Genomic DNA, 25,485 nt, shown 5'->3' on the forward strand with positions numbered 1-25,485 from the left:
GCAGCATCTGCCTACCGATGGGGATGGTATCCATGGGGTGTGGGTACTGGGGAGGGAGGATGTGATGCCTGTGGGCACGGAGATGTGCGTACTCAGCATCTCGGATGCTCTAATTTAATTTGGGTTCCCCAGCTCAGGGAGTGAAGTCGTCCAGACGGAGAGATGTCCGGCTTCATCCCGAAGGCAATCGCTCACAGGGAGGCTAACGCACTAATCTACTTACAGAATTAATTGGGATCATTTCCCTCGCGTTCCCAGGTGGATAAAGTCCTGGGGGGGGGGGGGGCGGGGGGGCAGGAGCCGAGCTCCGAGGGCTTGTGGGGAGACGGGCTCCTCCAAGCTCGAAGGGTCACATCGCTCAAGTAATTTACTTGCAGTTTTTATGGCAAAGCTGGGCTGGAAGCTCAGCTGGGAGATGATTCATTTCCTCAAGGTTCCTCAGCCCCGCAGCGGGCAGGGGCTGCTGTCCCCATGGGGACAGCAGGCGGAAGGATGCAGCAAGACCCTGCTGCTGAAGCCTGGGCTGATGCCAGCATCCCCTCTTGGAGCCATCACCCATGGGTGCTGCCGCAGCGATGGCAAGATTTGCAGATCTGCCCCCCCGCCCTGCCCAGCTCAGGACCCCTGTCCTGAGCCTGGGAGCTGGGCAGGGCAGGGTGAGGGTCCTGCAGCATGGCTCTGCATCCCTCTGGGAGCAGGAGGCTCCCAGGCACTGGGTATTGCTGCCTTGCTTTCTGTGCCTCAGTTTCCCCTTGGTTAAAGAGGAGCCCAGTGGGTGGCAGGTCTTGCATTTCAGCTCTTGTTGGGGCTAACTCCACTTGTAAAGTGCCCAGGTGCCCCCCTCCCGCGGAGAGGGACCCCAGCTTCCTGGTACCCCTAAGGGGGCTGAGCATCACAGCGGGTACCTTGGTGCACTGGATCCAGCCTCTGCCTGTTCCAGGGGGGCTCCTCCTCACCCTGGTGGGGGCTCTGGGCAGGGGACCATCACCCTCAGCTCCCTCCCCGGGAGGAAAAACCACCTCCACCCATCACCCAGGAGCGAGGCCAGGGGAGGGGGCGCAAGCCCTGAGACCCAGTGAAGTCAGCGTAGGATCCCCAAGTCGTGTCTTTCCCCCTCCCCTCCAGTCCCTCTCCCCTTGGCAGCCGTGAGAGCAGCCTTTCCGGAGAGGAAGCCAGTCAGGATGGGATTTCTCTATTTTGTAAACATCCAGAGAGGCCGGGGAGGGTCTGGGGGGGGGGCAAACCCAGCACTGTGGCCAGTGGGGATGAGCAGGGGGATGGATCTGTCCCAGAAATTCCCACCTGGTACATGGCCACACACCAGCCCCGAAAAAAGCCATGTTTTCACTGCCCGTGAATCCCTTCTGCTGGAAAAGACACTTTTCCATCCCAGCGTGGTCTGTCGGAGCCTGGGGAGCCTGGGATGAGTTGGGCGGACTGTGCTGGGGGTCCCCACCATTGCATGGCTGGGTATGGGATGCTGCCACTGCTCTCCAAAAGGCAAAAGGGAATAAAAAACAGAAGGGGAAAATAAAAAGGTGCTGTTTTCCACTGGGAGGAGAGCAGCCTGTGCCCTGGCCGCCCGGGCCATGGTGAGGTTTGGCTTTGCTGAAGCTGGGGGGGTTTGTGCCGTGCGGGGCCGCGTTGTGCCCTGGCTCGTGTCAGAGCAAAGACAAATTGCTTGCTTTAATGAGATGAATGGCTTCATTAATCACCCAGTGGCTCCGGCGGGAAATATTCAGGCATTGTGCCGTGCCAGGGGATGCTGGCATGCCAGCCGTGCGGGAGCCAGCAAAATCCCTGCTGGCACCATGGTCCCATGGGGCACCTGGGGGGTCAGTGATGGCACGTGGGGGAAAGCACCCAGTTAGCTTGGGTGTTTGGCAGAGTGGGAGCAGCATCACCATCCTCCCAGGCCAGCGCAAAGGTGACAATAGTCACAGGCTGATGGAGCCACAGCTGTTGTCTGCACTGCTGGGGACAGTGATGGGGACAGCGACGGGGACAGGCGCTGTTTCCCTGCTCTAGCCTGCTCTTTGGGAGCAGCATCCTCAGCTCCTGGGGTTGTTGGTGATCCCAGCGCCGTGCTGTGTCCCCTGCCTGCCATGCCTGAATGGGTGCTGGAGCTGCTGCTTGCACCGAGCCCCCAGGGCTGGCCCCAAATCCCCCTCCGTGCCCATCTCCTAGCATCCCATTTCCAGGTGGTGTTTTCTTACAGAGGTGCTGGGCATGCAGACCTTGGGGTGAGGGTGTCAAGCTCTGCTCTGACAGCTGGGAAATGCAATCGCTCCGTGCTTCTCCCCACTTCGGTGATGTTAATTAACCCGCTGTGCCCTCCCGGGAAGCATTATTATTGCTCTGCCCTCCAGGGAAGCTGGGATGCGGCGCAGGCACTGGCAGCAGCAGATGGCAAAGCCTCTTCCAGAGGGTTCTTTGGTCCCCTGCCCTGACAGGTGCAGGTCCAGGGCTGTGGTCACCCCAGCTCGGTGGGTCCCGGTGACATCCCCAGTGACAGGGATGGGGTGGCTGATGGCTTAGTCTCCCCACCAGGCACTGGATCATCCTGCTGTGCCAGGGGTGTGTGTGCCAGCGTGGCCTCATGCAAACTCCCCAGCCAAGTGTCCATGGAGCCAGGGATGGATCCGGAGAATCCCTTGTGTCTTTGGGGTGGTGTCTGAATGGGCCCTGTGGTGCGGAGTGCCAGGAGCGAGATGTGGGGGACCCCGTCCCGTTGCTGCCAAGCTCCATGTCCCAAGGGATGGTGAAGCAAGCTGGACTCACCATGCAAATGGCGGGCTTTGGGAGGCTAATTAGCCCCCTAATTAGCTCCTTGGCAGGAATGCAGCTGGATTCCAGGCTGCGGAGGGCATGCCAGTGCCATTGGCACTGGGAGGTGCTCCCTGTGCGGTTTGGGGGTGTGTAGGGATGGATCCTGCCCCCACCATCCCACTGCAGGCAGTGTACGCTGCCTGCACGTTGCCTGCAGTGGGGACCCTGTGCTCTGCTGCTGGGGGGCACGCACCGGGAGAGGCTGCCTGCACCAGGGGGACCGTCAGCCTGCCTGCACTGGGTCACTGCAAGATGCTGGGGGGATGGTGACACCCCCATCCCATCCGTGCCCCACCTCCAGTTTGCATGACAGCCCCAGGATGCGTGTCACCTCCCTGGCAAAGACAGGGACCGGGCACATCGCATCCTGCTGGAGGAGGGACCCCCTTCCCCACCAGGAGGAGGAAATTAGAGGGGGGATATGGGCAACCCTGTGCCCACCCCCCCCCCCCCCGGGTCTTTGCATGGCTCCAAGCTCGCCCAGTGCCCTGGGTGCTCGCAGGGACTCGCTGCTTCAGCTCCCCAGTAGGGTCATTAAATAAAAGCAATAAAGGGAGCTGACAGCGGGGCCCCAGTTGGGCTGAGCCTGCAGTGCAGCCGTCCCGAGGCCATTGGGAAACACTATTTATGGCGATACATGGGATGTGGCTGGGCTGGCGGCCCCAGGCGCGCTGGCTCCTTGCCCAGCATGGAGCAGGGCCGCATCCTGGCCATGGAAGGGTGCAGAGCCCTAGCTGTGGCTCCGCAGCATCCCCAGGGCTGAGCAGTACTGGCAAGGGGCAGCTGGCAAAACCTCCCGCTCCGGGCTGGGGGGAGCTGGGCTGGAGCAGGATGGGTGGGACGAGGTGGGATGAGCAGGATGAGTGCAATGAGTGGGAAGAATGGGATGGGCGGGAAGAACGGGATGAGTGGAACGAACAGGATAAGTGGGACAAGCGGGACAAGTGGGATGAGCAGGATGAGCAGGACAGGTGGGATGAGCGGGGCAAGTGGGGTGAGTGGGATGAGCAGGGTGAGTGGGATGAGCAGAGTGAGTGGGATGAGCAGGGCAAATGGGATGAGCATGATGAATGGGATGAGCGGGATACCCTTCCCAGGCCAGCCTTGCTCCCCTGCCTCCTCCCTGTGCAGCCAACACTCCCGCCTGCCTCCGCCGCTCTCTCTTCATCTTGGGGATGTTTTTTTTAGCTCCTGCAGTTTTTTCCACCCCCTCTGGGACGGACCCGGATTCCCAGCCCTATTAAAGCCATCACCCGTGTCCAGCTGCCATCTGTCCGTCTCCGCGCCGAGCATGCCGCCAGCATTTGATGCTCTGAGCAGTCCCGGGGGTCCCACTCGGCCTCTGCCCCATCTCCCCCTGCACATGGTAGGGATGCTGAGCTGACACAGAGGGACCAGAGGGACAGCAGGACGGACAGCTGGCCGAGGCCCGGCTGTATTCTACAGTGCATGTGTCTCCAGTGTGAGTAAGCGACTGGAGATGCAGCCCTGTTGGAATAACAGCCGGCGCCCATGTCTTCAGCTGGAAGCACCCTCATCACCACCAGCCATGCTCCCACCTGCTGCTCGGACCCAGCCCTGTGGCCGAGGATGCTCCCGGAGCTGGGGGGTGGCACAGCCCTGGTGAGGGGCTACGGTCCTGGCCAGGCTCCCCTGGGGTGCAGGGTTGAGGACAATCCCCAGGGGGTGACACTGGGGCCAGTTACCAGTGCAGCTGGGGATGGAGCCTGGAGCCACCTGGTAAAACCAGGACCGAAGGGAAGAGCAAATCCCGATGCCGTTAGCTGGTGCCTGACTCGGAGCCTCGACCCGTTCCCGTAATAACAACAGCCTTATCCTGGTCTCCCAGACAAGGGCTGCAGGCAGGGGTCGTGCTGCGGAGCCCCCTCTTCCCCCCAGCTTTTCCATGTGTCCACCCCAACCCCTCCCATCATTAATTTCAGATGAGTGTTCAGCCCCTGCGACATGCTTTATCCAGCGCCTCTTCTTCCTGCCGGTGATTTATGGCGGAGCTTGGCAGGGGAACGGCAGGAATTTTCCTGCCTGCGAGGCTCCCTCTGGGTGTCTGGCAGGAGCCACGGTGGTAGCCACGGCGGTGGCCTCCGGCAACCCAAGGGCAGTGGGGGGGAGCAAGGGGGAGCGTGGTCCCTCCATCCCCTGCACCCTATGGATGCTGCAGGGTGGCGTGGGATGGGGGAGCGGGGGCAGATGCGGGCTGGCCCCCTGCTTGTCAAAGCCGAGGAACCAGTGCTGACTCGGATATTTAAGGGCAGGGAGACTGTGTCTGCTGCCCTGCCTGCCCTGCCTGCCCTGCGCGCCCTGCCTGCCCTGCCTGCCCTGCCTGCCCTGCCTGCCCTGCGCGCCCTGCCTGCCCTGCCTGCCCTGCCTGCCCTGCCTGCCCTGTCGGTGGCGTGGGCAGGAGCTCAGCTGTGCGTGGAGGATTGAAAAAGTCTGGGGATGAGGAAGGAAGCAGCAGCGCCTGGAGGGAGACAAAGGTGTTGATGTGGCTAGTGCAGGCACCGACGTGGCTAGTGCAGGTGTTGGCATGGCTAGTGCAGGCATTGATGTTGCTAGCACTGGAGTTGCCATGGCTAGTGCAGGCACTGATGTGGCTAATGCAGGCATTGGCATGGCTAGTGCTGGAGGTGGCTTGGCTAGTGCAGGCGTTGACACAGCCAGTGCAGGTGTTCACATGGCTAGGGCAGTCGTGGGTGGGACTAGTGCTGGGGGTGACGTGGCTAGTGCTGGCAGTGGCAGCCTGGCGCAGGTGCTGGCATGGCATGGGCATGACAGGTGCAGGCAGTGGTGTGGCTAATGCAGGCACTGGTGTGACTTGTGCCACCATCAGCGTGGCTTGTGCAAGGCCGTGTGTTACCCAAGCGCGGCTTTAGGGCCACCATCCTGCACGCATGGCTCCCTGGAGGCACCCTCCCTGTGCCAACCGTGTGGGGCCAGATCTCCCACCCAGTGCTCCCAGTATGCCAGCATGCTCAGCCCAGTGCCCCCCTCACCCTCCAGTGTTGAAGCCTCTCCGTTTTTGGGGGACCCCTGGCTCCCCCGTCACGGGCATTGACCGAAAAAGGGAGGTTTTGACCCCAAAAAGGAGGTGGGCAGGCTGGAGACTGCTCCTGGGGGTCTAGGGGAAGGATAACTGTGCCGTGGTGACCTTGGGGACAGGATGGAGAGGATGACTGGTTCTGTGGTGCCCCTCACTGTGGCTTCAGGCCACCGTAACCCTCCCTGCCCTCCTCTGCTCTCTCCCCAGGATGCCCTGCTGAGCCTGGGGGCTGTCATCGATGTCTCCTGCCTGCGGGATGCCCTCCGCCATGCCCTGGTCTCCCTGCTGCCCAGAGTGGTAGGTGGGCGCGGGGCGGGGAGAGCCCCGGGACCTGGGGGTGGTGGTGCTGCGGGATTCTCTGCTGGCTGATATTGAGGTTGAGCCTGGGATGGAGTCTTCTCCTGCCCAGCCCACCTGGATGTCCTCCCTGCCCTGAAATGGGCTATGGGTCACTGGTCCCCTATTTCCATTTTAAGTGTGAAATGGCTCTTGGGTTGGCTTTCTGAGCCTCACTTGCCAGTCACCGGCCACCTCTCCACAGGGAGTGGCTTGGAGCCCCCCAGGAGCTGCAGGGCCCCTAATGCCCCTGTGAGCCCAGTGGGCTGGTGGCCCTGCTGCTGGTGGTGTCTCTGGTGCTCATGGTGGCCCTGGTGCTGTTGATAGCCCAGAGATGCTGGTGGTGCTGGTGCTCATGGTGGCCCTGGAGCTGGTAGCTCTGGTGCTGCTGATAGCCCAGAGGTGCTGGTGACCCTGGTGCTCATGGTGGACATGCAGTGCTTGTGGCCCTGCAGTGCTGGTGGCCCTGGTGCTTATGGTGGCCCTGCAGTACTGGTGGTGGCCTTGGTGCTGCTGATAGCCCAGAGATGCTGGTAGCCCTGGAGCTGGTAGCTCTGGTTCTGATAGCCCAGAGGTGCTCGTGACCCTGGTGCTTGCTCATGGTGACCCTGGTGCTGGTGGTGGCCCTGGTGCTGCGGATGGCCAGGCATGGGGCAGGCATCATGGGACCCCCTGAGACATTGGGCATCAGGGCTGGGGTGCCCTGGTCATGGGGGCCTGCAAAGTGGGGGGTGAGTGCACATGCGTGTGCGTGATAGCAGGTGTGTGTGCACGAGTGTGCACACTAAGGTGTGCACATATGTGTGAGCATGCACCTATGTGTGCCCACAAGCACGTATGCAGGTCTCTATGCATGTGTGTGCACAGGTGCATATGGTGCACGTGTGCAGTGGGTGTGCATGTGTGTACATGACTGTGTGCATGCGTGTGCATGTGTGTATTCATGCGGCTGTGCACGTGTGGGTATGTACATCTGTTTATTTACATACGTGGCTATGTACATGTGTTTATGTACGTATGTGGATATGTATGTGTGTATGTACATGTGTGGATATGTATGTGTGTATGTACATGTGTGACTGTGTACATGTGTTTATATGTGTGGGTGTGTACGCTTGTTCACTTGTGTGGGTACGTGTTTTCATGTGTGGATGTGCACATGTGTTTATGTCAATGTGGGGGTATGTAAATGTCTTTATGTGTGGGTACATATATATGTTTATGTACATATGTGGGTGTGCATGCATTTCTATGTACTTGTGTGGGTATGTGTGTTTAAGTATATATGTGGGAGTGCACATGTGTGGGTATATATACGTGTTTATATACGTGTGTGTGTACATGTGTCTGTACATGTTGGTATGCACATGTGTTTATGTGTATCTACATGTGTTTATACATGTGTGGGTGTGCACGTGTGTTTATGTATGTGTGTTTATGCACTTATGTACATGTGTTTACACACATGTGTGGGTGTGCATGTGTGTTTAGGTGTGGGGTGTCATGACCTTTGCTCTGGACAAACCCTGTGCACCTGGGGAAACTGAGGCACGCAGCCCTGCCTGGCCCGGCTGCTCCCTGCGGAGTGGGCAGGGGGTACCAGGGGTGGCGAGGGCTGGCTGGGCTGTGGCGTGGGTGAGGGGCAGGGTGGGGGTCCCGACCCTCAGCGTTGCCCACCCCCGCCCCCCCCCCCCAGGAGCATGTCTACATCTACCTGCTGGATGGGGAAACCCGGCTGATCTGTGATGACCCCCCCCACGAGCTGCCACCCGAGGGGAAGCTCAGGTGAGCCCAGCCCCCCCCCAGCCCCCGGGTGTGTGCACACACGTGCATGTGGCCCAGTGAGTGTGCATGTACACGCGTGTGCATGAAGGCCATGAGGTTTCACAGGGGACCTGGCATTGGTACACACCCATCCCTATCCCTGTCCTCATCCTCATCCTCATCCCATCCTCATCCTCACCCCATACCCATCCTTATCCCATCCCCACCCCGTCCCCATCCTCATCCTCATCCCCATCCTCGTTCAATCCCTGCCTTCATCCCATGCCCACGTTCATACCATCCTCATTCTCATGCCCATCCCCTTCTTCATCCTCAGCCCCATTCCCATCCCTTTTCCCTTCCTCATCCTCGTCCCTGTCCCCATTCCCATCCTCATTCTATCCCCATCCCTATCCCTGCCCCTATCCTCATCCCCCTTCCCTTCTCCATCCCCATCCTCATCCTCATCCTCATCCTCATCCTCATCCTCATCCTCATCCCATCCTCATCTTCATCCCATCCCCCTGTGCATGTGCAGCAACATGCACACATGTGTGCAGACACTGTGCATGTGCAGAGACACGCATGCGTGTGCAGGGGCTGTGCGTTTGAGAGACATGCACACGTGTGCAGGTGCTGTGCATGTGCAGGGACATACATGTGCAGGGACACACAAATGTGCAAGGGCTGTGAATGTGCAGGACACACACGTGCAGGGACATACACATGTGCAAAGGCTGTGAATGTTCAGGGACACACATGTGTGCAGACACTGTGCATGTGTAGAGATATGCACACATGTGCAGGGACACACGTGCACAGGTGCTGTGCATGTGCAGAAACACGCGTGCATGTGCAGGGGCTGTGCATGTGAGAGACATGCACACATGTGCAGGTGCTGTGCATGTGCAGGGACATGCATGTGCAGGGACACACAAATGTGCGAGGGCTTTGAATGTGCAGGGACACATACATGTGCAGGGGCTTTGCATGTGCACGGACACACAAATGTGCAAGGGCTGTGAATGTGCAGGGACACGTGTGCGCAGGGGCTGTGCATGTGCAGAGACATGCACATGTGTGCAGGGGCTGTGCATGTGGAAGGACACATGTGTGTGCAGGGGCTGTGCATGTGCAGGGACACACATGCATGTGCAGGGACACATGTGTGTGCAGGGTCTGTGCATGTGCAGGGACACACATGCATGTGCAGGCACTGTGTGTGTAGGGACACACGTGTGTGCAGGGGCTGTGCATGTGCAGGGACACACATGCATGTGCAGGGACACACGTGTGTGCAGGGGCTGTGCATGTGCAGGGACACACATGCATGTGCAGGGACACACGTGTGTGCAGGGACACACATGCATGTGCAGGCACTGTGCATATGCAGGGACACACGTGTGTGCAGGGGCTGTGCATGTGCAGGGACACATGCATGCACAAGCGCTGTGGGTGTGCAAGGGACACGCATGCTCAGGTGTGCTGCACAGCCCTGTCCCCTCCCCGTGTGCACAGGTCCCCTGCCCAAGGTGCCTGGGGTGCCCCGGCCTGGGGCGGTGGCTCAGGTGTCCCTGTCCCTGCAGGGATGCGGTGCGGAAGCAGAAGCGGCTGGAGTGTGGGGGGCTGCCCCCCGCCGAGCTCCCCAGCCGGCAGCTGGGCCCCCTGGCAGCACCCCTGGCCCCTGGCACGCAAGGTGGGGCTGCAGGGGGGGCATAGGGGTGTTGGTGGGGTGGGAGAGTGGGTGGGTATGGGGGTGGGGGGGAAAGTTGGTAGGTGAGTAGGTGGGTGGGTGGATGGATGGATGAGCTGGTAGGTGAGTGTGTGGGTGGATGGATGGATGGGTGGGTGGGTGGGTGGATGGGTGGGTGAGTGAGTGGATGGATGAATGAGTTGGTAGGTGGGCAGATGGATGGATGGGGGGATGGATGAGTTGGTATGTGAGTGGATGGATGGATGGATATGTTGGTGGGTGGGCAGATGGATGGATGGGGGATGGATGGATGGATGAGTTGGTATGTGAGTGGGTGGATGGGTGGGTGGGTGGGTGGATGGATGATGAGTTGGTAGGTGGGCAGATGGATGGATGGATGGGTGGATGAGTTGGTAGGTGAGTGGGTAGATGGGTTGGTGGGTGGATGGATGGACGGGTGGATGAGTGGGTGGATGGATAAGTTGGTAGGTGGGTGATGGGTTGGTGAGTGGGTGGATGGATGGGTGAATGGACGGATGGAAGGATAAGTTGGTAGGTGGGTCATGGGTTGGTGGGTGGGTGGATGGATGTGTGGGTGGGTGGGAAGATGGGTGGGTGGATGGATGGGTGGGTGAGTGGATGGAGGAATAAGTTGGTAGGTGGGTGGATGGGTTGGTGGGTGGATGGACGGGTGGCTGATTGGGAGAACTGAGGTGTGAGTGGATGGATGGGTGTGCACAGGAGTGGTTGGATGGGTGGGTGGGTGGGTGGGTGGATGGATGGGAGAATGGCCAGGTGGGTTGGGTGGGTGACCCATGGCGACACAGGGATGACAACATGCACCCTGAGGGCTCAATGCCCCAGCCCCAGGCTACCCCCGATGCCCACTCAGGACTGACCCTCTCTTGGCTTGCAGTGCGCATCATCCCGCTGGTGGACAAGGAGAGTGGGGCTGTGGTGTGCGTCATCCTGGTGAGTGCGAGGATGTGGGCCGGGCTCTGGGGGATGGGACAGTGTGCAGACACTGGGGTCCTCACACTACAACCCTCCAGGTACACTGTGGCCAGCTGAGCGACTCGGATGAGCAGAACCTACGTGCGTTGGAAAGACACGTGAGTGACCCCAGCTTGGCTGTGGGCCCCGGCACCTGGGGACCTGCCACCTCTTTCCCCAAACCCTGCTGTCCCTTGTCCCTTACGCCCCTCCTTGCAGACCCTGGTGGCATACCGGCGCCTGCAAGCCCTGCAGAAGCTGCAGCCCTGGCCCCAGGTCAGCCTCTCCACCAGCTCCTCCCAGAACTCCCTGGCCAAGACAGAGAAGGCACCTGAAAGCAGCTACAGTGACCTGGACTGCAAGATCCTGCAGCTCTGCGGTGAGGCCAGGGTGGGGGGCAGCAGGGGGGGTGGTGTGTGCCGGCAGGGTGGAGCTGGGGCGTTGAGCCCCTCATGGTGTTTGTGCCCCTTGTACAGGTGAGCTGTATGACCTGGATGCTGCCTCACTCCAGCTCAAGGTCATCAACTATGTGAGTAGTGACCATGCTGGCCCCCCTCGCCCCCAGCCTCAGGACACACAGAGCACCTCAATTTATTTCCAAAAAAAGAAAATCCCCCAAAGTAAAGAAAAACCTCAAGCGTCAGCTGCGCAGCCATCAGTAGTGACCAGAGTGAACAGCCTTGTCACAACTGTCAAGTCTCCAGAGTTAACATAATTAACAGTGCCATCCGTGCCACAGAAACTCTGAGACAGAACCTCCAGGTTCCCATCAGGCTCTCTAGCATCCTGTACCCAGCCCTCAGTAGCATCCAGAGTGAACAGCCTCGCCCTTGACATCAGTAGTCTCCAGAGTGAACCTGATCAGCTGCAGGGAAGAGGTTCTCAGAGGGCACCTGATTCTGTGTGGCACGTGTGGGTGCCCTGGGCACAGGGAGGCAGAGGAGGGGCTGGATTCTGCCCTGGGGGGGCTCAGGGCAGGCTGGGGTGCTGACCCCCACCCTTCACCCCCCCCAGCTGAAGCAGGAGACCCAGTCACTGTGCTGCTGCCTCCTACTTGTCTCTGAGGACAACCACCAGCTCTTCTGCCAGGTGGGTGCCACCGGGCTGGTCCCCCCACCCTGTGGGGCCAGGGGTTCCCAACTGCACCCCCCAAGCCATGGCTTCATGGGGCTTGACCACCATCCCATGGCAGCTCACCCCCCAGCTGTCTCTTCCAGGTGGTGGGAGACCGTGTCCTCGAGGAGGAGATCAGCTTTTCGGTGAGCAGAGTGGGGGATGGTGAGTGGGGGATATAGGGGGGCAGTGGGTGCCATGGGCTCACCCATCCCCTCCACCCGCAGCTCACCTTTGGGCGCCTGGGGAAGGTGGTGGAGGACAAGAGGTCCATCACCTTGAAGGACATCAGCGAGGTGGGGTACCAGCTCTCCTACCCTGGGTGGGGACTCTGTGTGTGTCTCCTGCACCCAGGGACATGGTTCCCCAGCCCGGACTGGGGACTTCCCGGGGGTGGGGGTCTGGTTTGGAGGTGCCGGTACCAGCCCCCTCTCACCTCCTCCCTGCAGGAGGAGCACAAGCAGCTGAGCAGCATGTTGGGCAGCGAGGTCACCTCCATGCTCTGTGTCCCTGTCATCAGCCGGGCTACCTCCCAGGTGGTGGCATTGGCCTGCGCCTTCAACAAACTGAGCGGGGGGAGGTGAGTAACCGTCTTGGCTTGGGGAGGGGGGGGCAGGATCCAGCCCTCCCACCTTCCCCTCTGCCCTGAGCTGGGGCTGCCTTTGTGGGTGGTGGAGCATTGTCACCATGGAGGAAGAGGGTGCAGGTGTGGGGACCAGCAGGGACAGGGGACAGAGGTGTGTGCCCCACCACGATGGGGTCTTGCCCTTCTCCTCTGATGGGGTCTTGCCCTCCCCCCAGTTACACCAAGGCAGACGAGCACAAGATCCAGCACTGCTTCTGCTATACCTCCACGGTGCTCACCAGCACTTTGGCCTTCCAAAAGGAGCAGAAGCTCAAGTGCGAATGCCAGGTGAGTGCCCGCAGGGCTGTGTCACACCGGGCACACACGTGTGCGTGTCCCATGTCACGCCAGTTACTGACAGCATCACCTCTGTCCCCACCAGGCCCTGCTGCAGGTGGCGAAGAACCTCTTCACGCACTTGGGTAGGTGCACGCTGCAGGGAGCACCCACGCCCTGGGTGGGGGGCAGAACCCCCTGCACAGCTCCAGGGGACAGTGGCACTGGGGTCCCCTGCCCCCAGCCTGGGGGGACCTTGTCCCTTGCCCTGCCAGCCCTGGCGCTGCCTGGGGGATGATGGCAGGAGGGCAGCCGTCAGCTCGCCCAGAGCCTTGCTTGCGCTGGTGATGCACAGCTGCAGGCGTGCACACTGCATCAGCACAGAGTGCTGCGTGCACTTAGAAATGTGTGTGCAGACATGCATTGCTGCATGTACTGCTGCCGGCGCACACTGCTGTGCACACAGAGCTGCACATGTGGGAACTGCTGCATGCACACATGCACTGTTGCACGCGCACACATTGCTGCATGCACACGTGCACACTGCTGCACATGCACACACACACTGCCATGCATGCACATTGCTGCATGCACGCACAACTGCTGCATGCATGCACTGCTGCATGTGCACACACACATTGCTGTGCACACACACTGCTGCAGTTCATGCTACACACGAGCACCCTGCTGTATTGCATCTGCTGCTGCCCACTTGCACGGGCTGTGTCACCCTTTGGTGTGCATGCATGCACGTGTACACACGCAAACATGTACATGCATGCACACGGTCTGTGCAGACCCCACTCCTCTGTGCCCCCCAGGCCTTCCTGCCGTGCCCCTGGGGTGGGCTGTGTGCAGGCACAGCCCACGCTGGGGACAGACTGAGCTGAGACACCCCCTCTTTCATTGCATGGGTGGGGAGATGAGGTGGGCAGCAGCTGCTTGGCTGGGGGCTCCCTGACCCTTTCCCCCCCACCCCTTGCAGACGACGTCTCTGTTCTGCTCCAGGAGATCATCACAGAGGCCCGAAACCTCAGCAATGCAGAGATGTGAGTGGGCCTGCCATGAGGGGGGGGGACACAGGGTGGGGGGGCACAGACCCCCCTGGGTGCGAGTGGCATTGGTGTCTCTTGCAGATGCTCCGTGTTCCTGCTAGACCGGCTCAGCCACGAGCTGGTGGCCAAGGTGTTTGACGGTGGCGTGGTGGATGACGAGGTGAATGCAGGGACAAGGGGGATGGAGTCTGGTGGGGGGTCCTGGGGTCCTGCCCCCTCCAGCCCCAGGACCATGCTGGTGACCTCCTCTCCCTGCCCGCAGAGCTACGAGATCCGCATCCCTGCCGACCAGGGCATCGCCGGGCATGTGGCCACCACTGGCAAGATCCTCAACATCAAGGATGCCTACTCCCACCCGCTTTTCTACCGGGGGGTGGACGACAGCACCGGCTTCCGCACCAGGAACATCCTCTGCTTCCCCATCAAGAACGAGAGCCAGGGTGAGGGGCACAGGCAGGGCGCCGTCCCCCTGCATGGGGACCCGGCACGTGGGGGATTGTGTACCCCGGGATGTGGGCACGGCACGGTCCCCTGGCACAGCAGCATCCCCCAGCCCGTGGGAACCATCCTGCCCCGGGGGGCACGATCCTGAACACAGCATGTGGATGTGATCTGTCCCCAGCACGTGGACATCATTGTGTCCCCAACACACAGGCACAGTGCTACCCCCGGTACTTGGGCGTGATCCTGATCCTGTCCCCAGCACATGGGCACAGCAGCGTCCCTGGCACTTGGGCACAATCCTGTCCCCAGCACACAGACATGATCCTGTCCCCAGCACGTGGGCATGATCCTGTCCCACGTCCATGGCCACGATCCTGTCCCCAACACACAGGCACAGCACTGTCCCCAGCACATGGCCACAATCTCGCCCCCAGCAAAGAAGTATGTCCCCCAGCATAGGGTCATGATCCTGTCCCAAGCCTGTGGGCACAGCGCTGTCCCCAGCACACAGGAACAATCCTGTCCCCAGCACACGGGCTTGATCCTGTCCCCTGTCCCCTGTCCCCACTCTGCTCCCAGAGGTCATCGGGGTGGCAGAGCTGGTCAACAAGATCAATGGCCCCTGGTTCAGCAAATTCGACGAGGACCTGGCAACCGCCTTCTCCATCTACTGTGGCATCAGCATCGCCCATGTATGTGCCCGGGGGGGTCCCCAACCCTGGCGGGGGAGGGCAAGAGCAGCCCTCTGTGCTGCCCCGGAGCTGGCCACAGTGCAGAGGGACGGGGTGGGGGGATGTGTTTGGTCCCCGTTCCCTGGGGACAAGCAGTGGTGGGGATGGGATGAGCTGGGGTGGGGGAGGCCACGTGTGGGGACCAAGGATGTGCTGGGGGGCCAGCATGGGCTGGGGGTGCTGAGGGGGCTTGGGGGGCTCTGCACACCCCCAGCACTCCCATACCTCCCTCCCACCCTGCAGTCACTGCTGTACAAGAAGGTGAATGAGGCGCAGTACCGCAGCCACCTGGCCAATGAGATGATGATGTACCACATGAAGGTGAGGTGGCACGGGGATGGGGGCAGGGACACGGGCTGGGACCCCCCCTGCCAGCGTGGTGCTGCCACACTCCACCCCAAGGTGGTGGCACAGTGGGGTGGCGGTGATACCCTGGGTTCTCTGCTCTCGCTGGGGCTCACGTGGCCCAGGACACAGCTTGGGGACACCCTGGGGGCCCGGTCACAGCGTGGACCACTGGCAATGGCTCCTTCAGGTGTCAGACGATGAGTACACCAAGCTGCTGAGCGAGGGAATCCAGCCCGTGTCCACCATTGACCCCAACTTTGCCAACTTCACCTACACGCCACGCTCGCTGCCCGAGGATGACACCTCCATGGTGAGGACTGTGGGGACGGTCCCCAAGTGCCACCGTACCCTGCCTGCTCTGGGTCAGGTCACAGACCCCAGCCCTGGGGTGCTGGGGGGCTGGAATGGGGGGATGTGGCTGCACCCCTGAGCATCTTCCTGCCTGCCAGGCAGGGGCAGGGGTGGCACGGCAGGGGGACAATGAGCACTGCCACTCACCCTGTCCCCTCCGCAGGCCATCCTGAGCATGCTGCAGGACATGAACTTCATCAACAACTACAAGATGGACCGTCAGACGCTCACCAGGTGGGTCCCCATCCCTGTCACTATCCCCACACCTGCTGGGGACACCTGGGCAAGACAGAGGTCCCCAGGGGGTGGGGGTGGTGCAAAGACACACACCACACACCCCCCATGGCCCTTCCCTCCCTGCCAGGTTCTGCCTGATGGTGAAGAAGGGCTACCGTGATCCCCCCTACCACAACTGGATGCATGCCTTCTCTGTCTCCCACTTCTGCTACCTGCTCTACAAGAACCTGGAGCTCGTCAACTACCTGGAGTAAGGCCAGACGCCGTCCCTGTCCCCGGCCGGGGCGCTCCCCGCCCTCCTGCCTGCCTCATATTCCCTCCTTCCCCCCCCAGAGACATCGAGATCTTTGCCCTCTTCATCTCCTGCATGTGCCATGACCTGGACCACAGAGGCACCAATAACTCCTTCCAGGTGGCCTCGGTGAGCCGAGCCCAGTGCTGGGACGTGCCTGGGTGGGGGGGATGGGGACAGAGCTGGGGGGGTGGGGGCGTGGGTCTTCACCCCCATAGCTCCATCACTCTAGCCGCTCTGCCTTGCAGAAATCGGTCCTGGCTGCGCTGTACAGCTCGGAGGGCTCCGTCATGGAGGTAAGGTGCTCCCCAAAACCTCCCCCTGCCCAACTCTCTGGGGCTGCGGCTGGGTGGCAGCATCCCTGCCTGCGCCCTGCCTGCACCCTGCCTGCACCCTGCCTGCGCCCACGGCCCCGGCTTCTCCCGCAGAGGCATCACTTCGCCCAAGCCATTGCCATCCTCAATAGCCAAGGCTGTAACATCTTTGACCACTTCTCCCGCAAGGTGAGCCCCCCTGCCTTGGCACCTCTCCCCTGCCACCCTCCTGCCCAGGCTGAGCCTGCTCGTCCCCTCTGGACCCCCTCCCCAGCTCTGGATCTGACCCTTGGGATACAAGGGCTGGCAGGGGCACGGAGCTGGTCACGGCAGCTACCATGCCTGGTCTTGCAGGACTACCAGCGCATGCTGGACCTCATGAGGGACATCATCTTGGCCACTGACCTGGCCCACCACCTGCGCATCTTCAAGGACCTCCAGAAGATGGCAGAAGGTGAAGCTCCTATGCTTGGGCTTAGGGATGCGGTGGGAACTCATCCCCCCAAGTCTGGAAGGTGGCACTGCAGGTCCTGGCTGTCCCCAGAGTCCTTACTTGGGGAGCTGATGGGGGCTGTGGGGCTCCTTCCCGAGCCCCCAGCCCTAACCCCTGCCCTGCTCCCTGCCTGGCAGTGGGCTACGACCCTAAGAACAAGCAGCACCACAGCCTGCTGCTCTGCCTGCTTATGACCTCCTGTGACCTCTCCGACCAGACCAAGGGCTGGAAGACCACCAGGAAGATCGCGGTGAGTGCCACACCATGGGGCTGACCCCCTGAATGCCACCCCCTCCCCCGTCTTGGGGCACCCACATGGCCCCAGGCGCCGGGGACCAGCCTGCCCCTCACAGTGGCATCGTGGCCTGTGGAGGGGGTCCCTGCCTGGACCACGCAGCAGCCCCCCGTGCCGGCAGCATGTCCCTGCCCAATGCAGAGCTGTGGAGGGGGGTGTCTGGAGGGCAATTGGGGTAGGGATGGCACCCCAGGCATGCAGCCCCCTACTCTGACAGTCTGTCCCTTGCAGGAGCTGATCTACAAGGAGTTCTTCTCCCAGGGTGACCTGGTAGGTAGCACCAGGGCTTGGTGCGGGGTTGGGCTTGGCCAACACTCTTGGCAAGCACCAGGGGGGCCCAGATGAGGTGGGGGGGGGCGGTGGACAGGGAGGTCTTGCCCGGGAATGGGGAGGGGATGGTCACTGGCATTGACACACACCCCCTCACCATTGCTGCAGGAGAAGGCCATGGGCAACCGCCCGCTGGAGATGATGGACCGGGAGAAAGCCTACATCCCCGAGCTGCAGATCAGCTTCATGGAGCACATCGCCATGCCCATCTACAAGTGAGCCCCCAGGGCTGGCGCCGGGCTGGGGGGGGCTGCTGCTATCACCCCTGCCTTGCCATGCCAGGGTGGGACAGGGGGTGCTGGGCGGGGGGTCTTGCAGATATTAGGGGGGTTTCCAAGTGGTGGGGATGGGGGGGAACAGGGTTGCATCCAACTAAGGGGGTGCAACCCCGTGTTGATGGCATGTGGTGTCCCCTGCCCCCCAGGCTGCTGCAGGACCTCTTCCCCAAGGCAGCGGAGCTCTACGAGAGGGTGGCCAGCAACCGGGAGCAGTGGACCAAGGTCTCCCACAAATTCACCATCCGGGGTTTGCCCAGTAACAACTCCCTGGACTTTCTGGATGAGGAATATGACCCGCAGGCCCCCGACCCCCAGCTTAACGGCTGCCTGGAGCCCGAGGGGGGGCAGCCAGAGGCAGGGGCTGAGTAAAAGGGGCAATGAGGGGGGCTACGGCCACAGCTGGACCAGGAGCATCCCCAACCCTCATCCCCCAGCCTATGGGGAGGAGGTTTGGGGGGGGGACATCAGTGACTCTGGACCACAACAGCAAGGTCTGTGTGTTGCCAGCACCCACCGCTGGTCCTTTCCCACCAGTGGGTGACTGTCCCCTCCCTCCGGGGCAGGTATTCAGGTGTCCCCTCCACCTGGTGGTCCCCTGGACCCCTCTTTGCTAGGACTCTGCCTCTGTGGCCGGGGACACCGGGGGACACCGTGGGGCTGAGGGATGGATGTGCTTTAAACTGCCTTAAGGCTGCAGGTCGTGTCCCCATGGGGTGACAACAGGGACGATGCCCTCGGCAGAAGCACCCCTGGAGGGGTTGTCCCCCTGAAAGGGGGCTGTGGGTCTGCCGGGGGTCAGCGGGATGGAGGGGGACAGTGTGGAGCAGGATGGCGAGGAGCAGTGGGAGTGCTGGGGGTGGGGTGGGCTGCAGGGCACAGGGGTGTCCCCATAGACCCCAAAGTGGGGCGTGAGGCTGTGGGAGGGGGCTGGGAGGTCTGAGGACAGAGGAGCCAGGCTCAGGCCCATGGAAGGAGGCTGGTTCTGGCTGGAGGAGGGAAGAGGCACCCAGAGCAGGATGGCCATGGCCGTGGCCATGGGGGTGCTCTGCCTGCATCCCCTGCTGCCTCCCAGCAGCTGCCGAGCATCTGTTGGCTAAAAGCCCCCCCAGCCCCGGGACCCCTGGATCCACTCACCTGTGGAAGGACTCGTGTCCCTCGCCCAGCCTGGTCCCACACAGCTACGTCCCCTGCAAGGGCTAGATGCGTGCCAAGGCTGGAAGGGCTCCTGCTCCTGGTTTGCACGCATGGAGGGGGGGGGTGTGTGTGTGCTGCGCTCCCACAGGGACACTGCAGGAGGTCCTGTCCCCCACCGTGTCCCCTCAATGTCCCCACCACGTGGGTGTTTCTCTAGCTCAGCACTGTGGTGCCCGCCCAGGAGCCTCCTGTCTGCAAGCAGCTGCACCAGTGACCGATGTGTCCATGAGCATCCCCAGCTCACAGTGGCTTCACAACTCCTGCCATACTGACCACCATGCATGGACCCTGATGGTCTCCTGTGGTCCCTCTGGTCCTGCAGACCACCGTGCATGGACCCTGATGGTCTCCTGTGGTCCATCTGGTCCTGCAGACCACCGTGCATGGACCCTGATGGTCTCCTGTGGTCCCTCTGGTCCTGCAGACCACCGTGCATGGACCCTGATGGTCTCCTGTGGTCCCTCCAGTCCTGTTGACTGCTGTGCATGGACCCTGCCAATGTCCCATGGTCCCTCTGGTCCTGCAGACCACCATGCATGGACCCTGATGGTCTCCTGTGGTCCTTCTGATACTGCAGACCACCATGCATGGACCCTGATGGTCTCCTGTGGTTCTTGTGGTCCCATCAACTGCCATGCATGGACCCTGTCATCCTCCTGTGGTCCCTCTGATCCCACTGACTGCCATGCCTGGACCTTACCATCCTCCCATGGACCCTCTGGTCCTACAGGCCACCATGCATGGATGGTGATGGCCTCCTGTGGTCCCTCTGGTCCTACTTAGCATTGTGCATGGATCCTGCTGGCTTCCCATGGCTGCTCTGGCCATGCAAAGACCCACCAGTCTCCCACCATCCCTCCTGCCCTGCTGACTGCTGTGCATGGACCCTGCCATCCTCCTGTGGTCCCACTGGTCCTACAGACCACCATGCATGGATGGTGATGGCCTTCTGTGGTCCCTCCTGTCCTACTGACCACCGTGCACAGACCCTGCTGGTCCCTCCAGTCCAACAACCCAACACGTGTGGATTGCCTCAGCCCTGGGGGCTCTGCTCAGCCAGCCTTCCCCCTCCCCCCCCCCCCCAGGGTCTCTCCAACTGTGTGTGACCCAGGTCTTTGTTGCCCCAACCAAAGCCACCCGAAACAGCCATGAGCAGGGGAACCAGACCATGGTGAGCCGTGGTGAGCAGCTTGCTTTGCTGGGGTTGAGCTGAAGGGGGGCCGGGGATGAGGGTGGATGCTGAGCCCCCAGGGACTGGGGTGCACTGAGCCCCCCTGGCTGCATCACCCAGCTCATGGGAAATGGCAGGGTCACCATCACAGCAGGGGAAGGTGATGGAAGTGGCACAGTGAAATCCTGGCACTGCTGGGGTCGGTCCCACCAGGATCGGTCCCACCATGGTCAAGGGCAGCCCGGTTGCAGCCATGGAGCCATCTGCCGCCCCCATCCCCACTCTTCTGCAGCATCCCACGGCACCACCCCTGCGCCGAGTCCCAGCAGTGCCGCAGCAGGTCCCCGCGGTACAGTGGTGCTCCCAGTGCATCCCTCCGGGATTTGAGCGATGGGGCGGCTGCTCCTCTCGACATCTCATCTGTAAGAAACACCACACACATTTTCTCGGGGGTACCCAGAGTGTGCGTGTCTGCAGGAGCAATGGGAGACCCCAATGCTGAGCTGCTCCCCGGGGATGAAGTGAACTGAATTCCTTTTGCCTTACCTACTCGGAGATGCCTTTAGCAAGATGCTTTGCCCAAGCCCCGGTAGGACCTGTCTGGTGACCGTTGTCTGGCTGCTGGCCCATGGCTTCGCCTACAAGACCCCCTCAAAACCTTCCCCCTCCGCATGCTGCCATGCGATGACACTGAGCGGGGGGCAGGGATGGTCCGAGAAGGCAGAACCCCCCCAAAGTGCAAGAGGAGGAAAGCAGCTCCATCCCTGGCATGATGCTGGCATGGCTGCAGTGCCAGTGTGCCGGCGGGCACGGCTGCTCCCAGCCGGTACCCACAGCCCCCTGCCAGTCCGCAGTGCCTGGTGATGCAGGGGTCTCGCCATCCCAAGCTGGTGCTGGTGAATGCGGGGAGTGGGGGGGTCCTGCACTGGGGTGCCGCATCCTGGGTACCATGCCACAGAGAGGGGCACGCAGGGATGCCCGTTTCCCAGCTGTAGCCCACTTCTCCAGCCCCCGCCGCTGGTGAGCATAGGTGGTCGATGCTTTCCTGGCTCCTGCCCCTGTACATACTCCTATGGATACTGGGGAGCGCAGCTGGCACCCAGCCCCGCTCACCCACGAGTGTGCGCGGGCGTGCAAAACCTCCTCCAGCTTTTTTGTCCTCCCCTCTTGCAGCGCTGGTTGTTCTGGGCTCCAACGGAGCCCAAGGAGACAACTCTTCTCCGTCTTCTTCCTCTCCTCCTTCTTCTTCTCCTCCTTCCTCTTCCTCCTCCTCCCTTTTTTTTTTTTTTTTTTTTTTTTTGTGGGTTTTGGTTTTCCTAAATAAATTTCATACGTTGATCTCCCCGCGGCAGGTCGGTAGGTGCCTCATGTTGGGGGGTGCCAGTGGATGTTCTGCAGTGGGGTGGGTGTGGGGATGTGTCCGTGTCCCCAAGGATGGTCAGTGGCACCAGGGAGGGACAGCTTGGGTTTGGTGATGAACCTGAACTTGTGTGAGCTGTGCAAGGTGTGGGCAGCAGGGGGGCTGTGGGCAGTGCCAGTGAGGGGACAGAATGGTTTGGGGGTGCAGGGAGGTGTTCCCTTGTGAGGAGACCCTGGGCCACCCCCAGCCCCTGTCACAGCCTCAGTGGGGACTGGGTAGCTCCAGCTGAGACATGCACACCCCAAAAGTGCCCTTGGGCGGGGGGGGGGGGGGGGGGGGGGGGCAGACGTGACAACTCCAGCTCAGGATAGGAGGCTCTGACCCCACTGGGATGCTCCGGTCCCTTGGGATGCTCCCATGCCCCGGGATGCACTGACCCCCCCACCTTGCTCTGGTTCCCCCACTGCCCTGTTCCCTTCTGAAATCCCTGACCCACAGGATACTGCAATCCCCTGGGATGCTCTGCGTCCCGCCCCCCCCCCCCCCCCCCCCCCATTCTGTCCCCCCATCTGCCACGCTGGGACCACCCCAGCCCTGGGCAGCAGCTGGAGCTGGGCCCAGGGCAGAATCCAGCCTAGACCGGGACTGCAGCAGGATCACAGGCTGGGATGCGGGGTATGGCCCATGCTGGGATGTGCCTGTGCTGGGACTAGGGCAGGATGCGGCCTGGAGCAGGACCCCCCCCCTCCCCAACCTACGCTGGGACTGGGGTGCAGGATGCGCCACCCCCCGCGACTGACACTGGGTCAGGATCCAGCCCCGCTAGGACCAATCCGTATCCAGCCCAGTCCTGGCCTGTGCCAGGATGGGATGGGATGGGATGGGATGGGATGGGATGGGATGGGATGGGATGGGATGGGATGGGATGGGAGGACCCCAGCGGGATGGGGTTCCCCCCACCCCACCCCCAGGATCCCCCCGGCACTGGGATCCCCTACCCCTCAGGCTGGAGGGCAGGATGAGGCCAGGACCCTGTGCCCATGGCCGGCCGTGGGTCACGCTGCCCTTTGCAGTGACACGCCCCAAGTCACCCAGGGGCCCCTGCCCACAGCACCCCGGGCTGCGGGGTGCAGGATGTGACCCTAAGCTGCCCTGCTGGGTCCAGCGGCCGCCCCTACACAGCCTCGGTGGGACAGAGCTCCGCTCTGCCCATCACCTTCACATCAGGGCTGTGGTTTTTATTCCAGCTCCTGGTCTGACGAGCCATCCCGCTAATGAGCAATTTATTACCCGGGATCAATCCAGCGCCCGATCCGATGGCTCCAGCCCAGGCAGCACCGGAGGAAAAGTCCCTGGAGGCTTCAATGCTGGCACCTGCTGGTGCTGCTTGAGCTGCTCAAATTGGGGTGAAAAACTACAAAAAACTAGAAAAAATTGCCAGTGTCCCTCCTCCCACTCCGAGCCACCATCAAACCCAGCAGCGGAGCAGAGAGCGAGTCCTGGGATTAAAACCTTTAACACGGAGCAAGTCCGGGAGCAGCGCGGAGGGGTTGCCGAGGGTCCCCAGCCAGGAGCTGCCCCCTCCTGCCTCTGACACTGATGACTCTGTTCCCTCTGGGATGTCCCTTTGTCATCCTGGGTGCATGTGGGGTGCCACAGCTGTCCAGCTTGCCCCTCAGCCCAGCCCCTGGGCTGTCCCCTGGGTCTCAGCTGCCGCTTCCTGCCTGTCCTTCCATCCCTGGTTGTCACCCCTTGTCCCCTGGGTGGCCTCAGGAGGATGCTGAGCCAGGTGGCCATGCCCCACGCAGCATCACCTCCCGGGCAGCCCACCTGAGTGAACCAGTAAGGGTCCAGCATGTCCCCCACCTTCTCCCAGAGCTGGGGTGGATTTTGGGGGGCTGCTCAGCCCCCTCTTGCCTCCTCCCCATCCCCGCCCTGCTGCCCCTGTGCCTCGCTGGTCCCCCCCGGCACCCCCAGCTGCAACCCTGGGTTCCCGGGGGGTCCCTGCCCACCGCGGCAGGGCACAGGCATGAGGTGGCACCTGCTGCCCACACAGTGGCCATGCCATGGGCAAACCCAGTGCTCCCAGTGTCCCCAGTGCTAGACTCCCCACAGCAGCCAGTGGGGCTGGGGGCAGGGTGTGTGTGTCTCCGGACCAAGGTGGGTGCGTTCGGGGTGGGTGGGGGGCACCCACCAGCCAGGCAGCCTCAGCATCCCCTTGCAGAACAGCACGGACAGGGTTTGCCCTGACATGTGGGTCACCCCTGGGGGACAGAGGGCCATTGTCCCTGCCCGTGCTGTTCCCCCTCGGTGCAGGTGGGACCTTGCACCCTGTGGGGCAGCCCCAGCACCCCGAAATACCTCTGCCCCTCCACTCAGGCATGGTGGGTCCCCGTGGGTCCAGCCATGGGGGGGGGGGGGGGGGGTCAGGTCCCCTTCTTCAGGTCCTCCTCCTCCTGCGGAGGCTGTGGGAGCAGGATGTGGGCCGTGCACGGTGTGGGCACAGCCGGGGCCTCGTGCATGGGTCCTGGTCCCTGGGGGGCTGAGCCCCCCACTCCGTGTCCCCTCCAGCCCCGACACTGGCTGTGTCATGGTCAGCTCCTGTGACGGGGTCACTGGACAGGAAGGCAGCAGCCTTGCAGTGTGGTGCGATGCACCCATGGGTGCAATCCTGCAGCTGGGTGCTGGGCATTGTCAGTGCAATCCTGCAGCCAGATGCTCTCCATCCCTCAGTCTAATCCTGCAGCCAGGTGCTGTGCGTCCTCAGTGCAATCCTGCAGCCAGGTGCTGTGCATCTACCAAGGCAGTCTTGCAGTGACGTACTGTGCACCCATGGGTGCTATCCTGCAGCTGGGTGCTGTATACCCACCATCACAGCCTTGCAGTGAGGTCCTGCAGGCTGGTGCTGGGCATGCACAGGTGCGATCCTGCACCACAGTGCTGTGCATCCATCAGTGCAATCCTGCAGCGAGTTGCTGGTAGCAAGTTGGGCCCAGGACCCTTTCAAGCCAGCTCTCCCCCATGATGGGAACACAGCACAGCACTGCACAGCACCACACCACAGTGCACCGCACTGCACCATGCTGCACCACACTGCATAGTGCCACGCTGCACAGCTCCATGCCATATGAAACCACACAGGACAGCACAGCACCGCAGCATGCTGCACTGTACCATGCAACACCGCACTACACCACAGTGCACAGCACTGCACACCACACTGCACAGCACCATGCAGCGTCGCATGGCACTGCACAGCACCACACCATACCAAACCACACAGCACTGCACCACACCACAGGGCACAGCACTGCGCACTGCACTGCACTGCACCGCACCACAGTGCATGGCACTGCACCGCACTGCATTGCACAGCACTGCACGACACCTCATTACTCTGCACCAAGCTGCATTGCACAGCACAGCACTGCATTACACTGCACTGCATTGCTCCGCACTGCATTACATGGCACTGCATTGCACAGCAATGCACCGCACTGCATTGCATAACATAGAACTGCATTGCACCGCAGTGCATTACACAGCACAGCACTGCATTACACAGCAATGCACTGCACCGCACAGACCTGCACTGCATAGCACAAAACTGCATTGCACTGCACAGCACTGCATTGCACCGCACAGCATTACACCGCACTGCAATGTGTGCGTGCATGTATGGGGGGGGCGCCCCTGCCCCTCCGCACCCGCCCGCGCAAGATGTCTGTGTGTGTGTGCACAGAACTGCGTTGCACCGCACTGCACTGCACAGCACTGCATCGCATTGCACCGCACAGCACTTCATTGCACCGCACCGCGCCTCCGCTCCCCCCACCGCCCCGGCAGGGCGGGGGCAGGGCCGCAACCCCGCAGCCGCTGCCCCCCGGAGGCCCCGCCATTGCGAA

General features: G+C 61.9%; 1 protein-coding gene across 2 annotated transcripts in view; it reads left to right on the forward strand.

Moving 5' to 3' along the window:
• The window catches only part of PDE2A (phosphodiesterase 2A), a 56,181-nt gene extending 35,416 nt beyond the window's left edge, over positions 1-20,765 (forward strand). For both annotated transcript variants that reach the window (XM_056329339.1, XM_056329340.1), the window contains 29 exons: positions 6,095-6,184; positions 7,920-8,008; positions 9,574-9,683; positions 10,597-10,652; positions 10,733-10,792; positions 10,893-11,052; positions 11,150-11,202; positions 11,688-11,762; positions 11,891-11,932; positions 12,014-12,082; positions 12,236-12,366; positions 12,588-12,699; positions 12,794-12,833; positions 13,673-13,736; positions 13,824-13,902; positions 14,005-14,182; positions 14,766-14,878; positions 15,161-15,238; positions 15,453-15,575; positions 15,780-15,850; positions 15,981-16,103; positions 16,187-16,274; positions 16,394-16,441; positions 16,574-16,648; positions 16,814-16,913; positions 17,090-17,202; positions 17,479-17,517; positions 17,686-17,792; positions 18,002-20,765. In XM_056329339.1, coding sequence (XP_056185314.1) covers positions 6,095-6,184; positions 7,920-8,008; positions 9,574-9,683; positions 10,597-10,652; positions 10,733-10,792; positions 10,893-11,052; positions 11,150-11,202; positions 11,688-11,762; positions 11,891-11,932; positions 12,014-12,082; positions 12,236-12,366; positions 12,588-12,699; positions 12,794-12,833; positions 13,673-13,736; positions 13,824-13,902; positions 14,005-14,182; positions 14,766-14,878; positions 15,161-15,238; positions 15,453-15,575; positions 15,780-15,850; positions 15,981-16,103; positions 16,187-16,274; positions 16,394-16,441; positions 16,574-16,648; positions 16,814-16,913; positions 17,090-17,202; positions 17,479-17,517; positions 17,686-17,792; positions 18,002-18,224 — 2,709 coding nt within the window. In that variant the 3' untranslated portion in view covers positions 18,225-20,765. The remainder of the gene's footprint in view (positions 1-6,094; positions 6,185-7,919; positions 8,009-9,573; positions 9,684-10,596; positions 10,653-10,732; positions 10,793-10,892; positions 11,053-11,149; positions 11,203-11,687; positions 11,763-11,890; positions 11,933-12,013; positions 12,083-12,235; positions 12,367-12,587; positions 12,700-12,793; positions 12,834-13,672; positions 13,737-13,823; positions 13,903-14,004; positions 14,183-14,765; positions 14,879-15,160; positions 15,239-15,452; positions 15,576-15,779; positions 15,851-15,980; positions 16,104-16,186; positions 16,275-16,393; positions 16,442-16,573; positions 16,649-16,813; positions 16,914-17,089; positions 17,203-17,478; positions 17,518-17,685; positions 17,793-18,001) is intronic.
• Positions 20,766-25,485: the final 4,720 nt, after the last annotated feature.

The sequence above is a fragment of the Falco biarmicus genome, chromosome 2 (genome assembly GCF_023638135.1).
Source record: "Falco biarmicus isolate bFalBia1 chromosome 2, bFalBia1.pri, whole genome shotgun sequence".
NCBI classification, from domain to species: Eukaryota; Metazoa; Chordata; class Aves; order Falconiformes; family Falconidae; genus Falco; species Falco biarmicus.